Source organism: Python bivittatus, unplaced genomic scaffold (assembly GCF_059951505.1).
Source record: "Python bivittatus isolate LINGU-HERP-01145 unplaced genomic scaffold, Pbiv_v1 ctg000700_np1212, whole genome shotgun sequence".
NCBI classification, from domain to species: Eukaryota; Metazoa; Chordata; class Lepidosauria; order Squamata; family Pythonidae; genus Python; species Python bivittatus.
This window is the reverse complement of record NW_028277098.1, coordinates 101566323-101572687: the sequence shown is the minus strand read 5'-3', so window position 1 is coordinate 101572687 and position 6365 is coordinate 101566323. Positions and strand designations below refer to the sequence as shown.

The following is a 6365-nucleotide window of genomic DNA, read 5'->3' as shown; positions in this document are numbered from 1 at the left end:
GGGTCTTTCTTGAGATCTGCAGATCCCTTCTTTAAATATAATCAAGAAACACCCCAAAACAGAGGGATGCGATCTGGCTCCTGGAACAGGCCAGAAAGTGAAGATACCCATCTGAGCAATGTCCTGGACTACAGTCCCCATCCTCCCCATCCACCCCGACCCCTGCAGTCTAATGCATTTCGGCAGGGCTCCAGATTACCGCCCGCCGGCCTCCCAGGCAGCTGACCCGGGTTAACGAATCCACCCGTTGCCCGGGGTTCGCCTTCACACCATACCTAAGAGGACCCAGGAAAACAGACCAAGGTTAATGAGAACCGTCTGAAAGGGGCCCACCCAGAAGCAAAGGGCGCCGGTGCCTCCCTGCGGGGCTTTGCGAGCGGGTTCTCACGCTCCCAAGAGCATCCAGGACCAAAGGTCTTGCAAAGATGCGGGATCTTTGCTTCAGTTGCCCAGGTTGGGCTCCACGGGGGACGCCCCCTTCCCCCCGGGTCGCCCACAGGGTGCGGGGCGGAGTCCAGCGGCCCCGGCTTTTTTCCGCTGCCTCCCCGTGACTCAGCAAAAGGAGCCGGGGAAGCCCAGCCCAGGAGAGGCGGTGCACACGTGCGCGGGTGACTCACGACTCGGCTCCTTCCACTCGGAGGGCGAGCGGAGGGGGACTGAGCTGTTCCGAGCGTCCGGACGCCTTGCCCCCGGCCGGCTCCGTCCGCGGCGCCCCGGGTTGGCTCTCGGGATGGAGCCCCCGCAGTGAAGCTGGAAAGGGGGTGCGCGGAGGGCGCCGGGGAAACACTCGGCGGGGCTCGTCCGCCCCCCCCCCGCGGCCACCGGGAGTGGCACGCTCCGGCCCAACGTCCGGGGGCTTTAATACGCGCGTTGGGCACCGCCGGGGATGCGAGGAGCTGCGGGAGTGGCGCGGAGGTGGTGGGAAGGGGCGCCACGCGGTGACCGCGGCCGGGGGCGGCGCTGGAGCGCCATGGACGGCGAAGGCGGCCGCAGCATCCACTCGGACAACGTCCCCGACGTCCACGAGGTGCCCCTGCGGGTGATCATCAGACCCATCCCGCCGGTCCTGGAGGAGAGTAAAGTGGAGAGCCTCATGCGCACCGTCCAGGTAGGGCCGGCTCCCGCCACCCTGCGTCAGGACGCGGCTCGGGCTTCTGTTCGCCGTTGGGGTTCAGCGTCCCTCCGCTGCTGTGGCGCCCAGGGGTGCCCGGCAGTGGGCGGCGACGGCCATCCAGAGGAGGGGGTTGGTTAACCTCGCGATCGCTCCGACCGCTTCCCTGGGACGGCCCTGTTAACGCTCCCTCCCGTCTCCCGGCGTTGCTTTCGCCCCCCCCCCCGTGCTTTTCAGTGTTTCCCCGGTTCCTACATTTCTCCGCCTCTCGGACTCGACGAAGTCCTGTCGGCAGCAACGTGCGTGTCAGCCCTCCAAGGTAGACCAGACGTGGAAACCAAAGACCCACAAGCTTATACAGAAGGAACAGGGTTTGGCGAGTCCGAATGCGCCTCCCCCTCCCTCCCCTTATCTGCATGAGAATAAGGAGGGTCCTCTGTGAGACGCTTTCTCAAATTACATTTCTGCCCTGGACTCAGGTTTCTTTTATCTGACCGTTGCCTGTGGCTCTTCCTCCCGCTCCTCAAGGTTATTCCTTCTTCCCATTACAGAGTGTCACTGGGGTCCCCAAGGCAGCCTTGGGGGTACACTCCCAGATCCCCAGCCAGCAGGGCCCAAGGCTGCTGCGGAAATCCAAGAGTTTTGTTCCCAACATAGTTAGAGGAGAAAAGGTCTTTGAGTTGAGCTTGACTGCCAGGGACTTCCTGGACAGGGCCATGCTGCTTTCTTAGCAACGTTTCAGAGTAGGGTTGTCTTCTTACAGATCTTGTCTCGCCCTCCAGTCGAGTCTACAGTTCTGAGATTTCCTGGTGGCCTCCCATCCCAGGACTAGCCAGCTCTGACCTCTTTGGCGGTTCAAGATCAGCTAAGGCTGGTGAGATGCTGCCCCCTGCTGGCATCAAAGTAAGATAGGCTTCCAAGTTGAGCTTGAATCCCAAAACGATCCGTGCGAGTACCCCATTGGAACCTAGGTTACTAACGTTGTCAGGGACAGTGGCTGGGTTCACACAACCCATTTAAGCATAATAATTATTATGTTCATACAGCATGTCGTGTCAGGGTAATAGCCTGCTTCCTACAACAGAGGGGGCCAGGATCCTTCCAATGTGTTGAACCACAGAGTAATCTAGACTATATCAAGCATTTGTAGAAAGCCTCTGACCATATACAAAGTGCCACCTTATTATTGAGCGACCCTAACTTTTTCTGGGTGTGCTTTTGAGTCACACTTGATTCCTGCCAACTGCGGTTTTCTTGGCAAGTTTTTGTCATGGGCTGAGAGAGTAACCTTGTAGGACAGGAGGAACAGCCGCAGCCGAAACGGCAGTCAGATAAAAGAAATTTGAGTCCAAAGCAAAAATGGAATTTGAGAAAACGTCTCAGGCTGGACCCTCCCTCATTCTTCTGAATGTAAAGGCAGGAAGGGGAGAGGCCCATTCAGACTTGGAAGATTCTGTTATATAACCTTATAATAAAAGTAGTATCAGCTTGTGTGTCTTTGGTTTCCTAGTCTGGTCTACCTCGCAGGGCTGGCATTTTTTCCGAAGTGGTCTGCTGTTGACTCCTTCCCAGGGCTGAGGGAGAAGGACTGGCCCAGAGTCCCCCAGATGGCTTTGTGGCCAAGGTAGGACTAGAACTCGCCATCTCCCGGATTCTAGAAATCCCCCTATTGCAGTTCTGCATCATGTGGTTACATTCTAAAGCAGCCTTTGTGAATGGAGAGTCCCGCCTCCTTCCTCCCGGAAGTGCCTGGCCCTCAATGGGCAGAGAGAACTGGCAAGGCTTCATTCTGTCACAAGCTCCTTCCCCATTGGCTGCAGCACCCTGTCCTGTTGGCCTCCCTGGCCAATCAGCGGGGGGGGCGGGGCTTATGAAAGACCTTGCTCTTTCAGCAACTTTCTATCCCCAGTATTTTTTTTTTCTTGCAAGAGCCACTTTTCCTAAAAGCTGCCCCACTGGGTTTGCACAGTGCCACAGTGCCAGTGTGACTTGTTACTTTTCTTAATTAATGGATTAATTAAATTTAGAGGCCGCCTGGCTCCAAACCACTCTTGGCGATGTGCCCTTTGAAAAGCCAAGAACCGTAAAATAGAGGAAAAAATCATTTACAGGTGGGAAAAACCCCCCGACACAATACACCCAGGAAAAACCATCTTGCCTGCAACCACAGCTGGGTTTGTAAGGACTTTTTGGACATTATTAAGGGGGGAGATCCTATGGATCTCCTGGTGCCACCCCGACTGACGGCATTGATGAATCGAAGGGGCGTGGAGTGCCCCCACGCTGCCCGATGTTACTAGACGGGTATCCTGTGCCTGACCTAATTTTTTAAATTAATGCTAGGAAGAGAGGCTGCTTCAGCAAGGTAGCTCTTCCTACTTGATTCCTAAAGCGGGACCTTGTTTCTTTGCTTGGGGTGCGCTGGGGGATAACAAACTCCCTGTCCCATTAGATAATTATTTCCTGTTTTTGCCTTAACTCGCTCCCCGATACCTGCTAGGCCAGTGTTTCTCAACCTTGTCAACTTTAAGATGGATGGACTTCAACTCCCAGAATTCCCCAGCCAGCTGTGCTGGCTGGGGAATTCTGGGAGTTGAAGTCCACCCATCTTAAAGTTGACAAGGTTGAGAAACATTGTGCTGGACACTTAACAATAAAGCTAATCCTCATTAATATATAAAGGAAAGTTGGCTCAGCCAACTCATGTGGGGCGAGAAGGAATATAACCAACCCTGGGGTCTCCCCGAGTCTCATAACTTCTAGTTAACATCAGTTCCTTGGAAGCTATTTATTTTTTTATGTAGGGATGTTGTTGTACTTTAACATATTTTAATTTGTATTTATTCTGTTTTAATTCACATGTATTCTTCTGAACATAAACCGCCCAGAGTCGCTTTGCGGTCAGATGGGCAGTGACAAATTTGAAATGTAAATCAATAAATTAAAATCTGGGGGAGATGGGCGGCATAAAAATTTAATGATAAGGAAATAAATAAAAATAAACCTTCGTTTGCGGGTACCTAAATCAATCAATCAATCAATCCCTTCCTTTGCAGGTGCCTAAACTAATAAGTAAATAAATAAATAAAAATAAAGCTTCCTTTGCGGGTACCTAAACTAATAGATAGATAGGCAGGCAGGCAGGCAGGCAGGCAGGCAAAAACCCTTCCTTTGCAGATGCCTAAACTCATAATAAACAAATAAGTAAATAATAAATAAACCTGCCTTTGTGGATGGCTAAATTAAAAATGAATGAATGAATGAATGAATGAATGAATGAATAAAAATAAACCTGCCTTTGCAGATGCCCAAACTAATAATGAATAAACAAATAAATAAAGATGAACCCTCCTTTGCAGATGCCCAAAGTAAGCAGTTCCAGCGCTGGGGGCCAGCGCTTGAAGGACTATAAAACCTGCCCAGCGAAAGTGGCCGTTGCCCCAGCAGATGCCGTGCTGGACTTTCCTAGCCGTTACTCGCCCTCCCCGTGGCTGATTGAGGAGGGATCTCCCCACACAGTAAAATCTGGACCCAGTTAATAAACCTGGACTCGTCCTGCCAGAAGAGACCGTTGTCCTTTGGTATCCGGCCCGCAAATGCTGACTGGCAATAACGGGCAGAAACTCCGAAGAGAGAAGCAGTCCTTCCGTTCACCAGGCCCTTTGCCACGAAGGAGTTTACCGACCCCTTGAACAGAACCTCCAACCAAATGGGCAGTTCACAGAGCAGCAGTGACACATGGGCCATGGATCCCGTTAAGCCTGTGGTGTGAATTTAACCTGAGTGTTTAAAGCAGCGTTCCTCAATCTCAGCGGCTTTAAGACGGGTGGACTTCAACTCCCAGAATTCCCCAGCCAGCCATGCTGGCTGGGGAATTCTGGGAGTTGAAGTCCACCCATCTTAAAAGTTGTTGAGGTTGAGAAACACTGGCCAAGTGAGAAGGCAGACATTCATTCATTCACAATGAACTTATCTCTTGTCCTTTCTTTCTTTTCTTTTTAGGAGGATCCTGACCAGGTTCCCCCAATTGATGTTCTCTGGATCAAAGGTAGAGAAGGGGGAGATTACTTCTACTCCTTCGGAGGCTGTCACCGTTACGCGGCGTACAAGCGTTTGAACAAGGAGACCATTCCAGCTAAAATCATCCGGTCTACGCTCAGCGACCTGCGTACCTACCTGGGCTCTTCCCTCCCCGATTTGCGATAGGCTTTTTCCCGGCCACCCGATTCCAGAGCATCCTTGGGCCCTCTGAATCTTGGAACGGAGACAAGGACTGGTCTTTCTCTCCTTTGCCAGACGTTCAACAATGAGGACTAGCGGCCTGGTGTTATCCCTTCCGCATCTTGGTTGGACGTAGGATGGCCCAGCCTATAAGAGCCCTGAGCCGTGAGAGGGACGGCCTACTCAGTTTATGGGGGGGTTGGTTCCTGCTTGTTTGGGAACTGAGATGAGAAAGGGCTAAGCTGGCACTTGGTGTTAAATCACACAAGTAGAATGGTCTACCTTTGTGGCCGTGCAGACTGGGGGAGATGGGAGTTGTAGCCCAACCTGGTCAGAAAGGCACAGGGTGGGGAAGGCGATGAGCGAAGAGTGGAGAATCAGAGGACATTGCACTGCACAACAGCGAAGGCTAGATGGCAGCAAAGAGGCACAGAGAAACCCTCGCTCTCTGCTGACATCTAGAGGTCCTTTGGATTTTCCAAGGCCAGGTTTGGGAGCTCTTGGTCAACTCCAGACTTACCTCGCAGGCTGCTTCTTGGGGGAAAATGGGAGAAGGGACTGCCGTGTCTACCTGCCTGAGTTCCCCAAGGAAATCTGGGATTTAAATCTAGGAAGCTTTCAGCGTGCAGGAAGGAAGTTTGCAAGGGAGCTGAGAATACAAGGCACTCTCAGGGTTGAACCACAGCACTGAGAACTCGGAAGCTACTCCCAAATACCCCGTTTAATCTCAGCTTGCTTTTCCTTTTGGATGTAGGTCAATCACAACATGTATTCTTTTTTTAAAAAAATATTTTACACTATTTCCAAACTTGCTGATTCTGTTTATTTTGTAGGTTTGCAAATTTGGGGATAATATATATTTCTGAAATGATTGAATAAGGCCAGGGCTTCCGCTTGTAGCTGGGAAGGGCAACAACGATGTTTTGGTGGTGCCCCCTTCAAAATCTCCCCTCCTCCCACCCCCTTCCTCAAAATCAGCCCCAAGAGCCAGCAGAAGGCCAGAAGGAAGCTTCTGCAGAGACTATCCATCAGT

At 52.0% G+C, this 6365-nt stretch overlaps 1 protein-coding gene across 1 annotated transcript; it reads left to right on the top strand.

The window, feature by feature from the left end:
- Nucleotides 1-624: 624 nt before the first annotated feature.
- On the top strand, nucleotides 625-6140 carry SRXN1 (sulfiredoxin 1). The gene is made up of 2 exons (XM_007442952.4): nucleotides 625-1108; nucleotides 5114-6140. The coding sequence occupies exons 1-2, from the start codon at nucleotides 887-889 to the stop codon at nucleotides 5315-5317; spliced, it is 426 nt and encodes a 141-aa protein (XP_007443014.2). The 5' UTR covers nucleotides 625-886; the 3' UTR covers nucleotides 5318-6140.
- The last annotated feature ends 225 nt before the right edge of the window (nucleotides 6141-6365 follow it).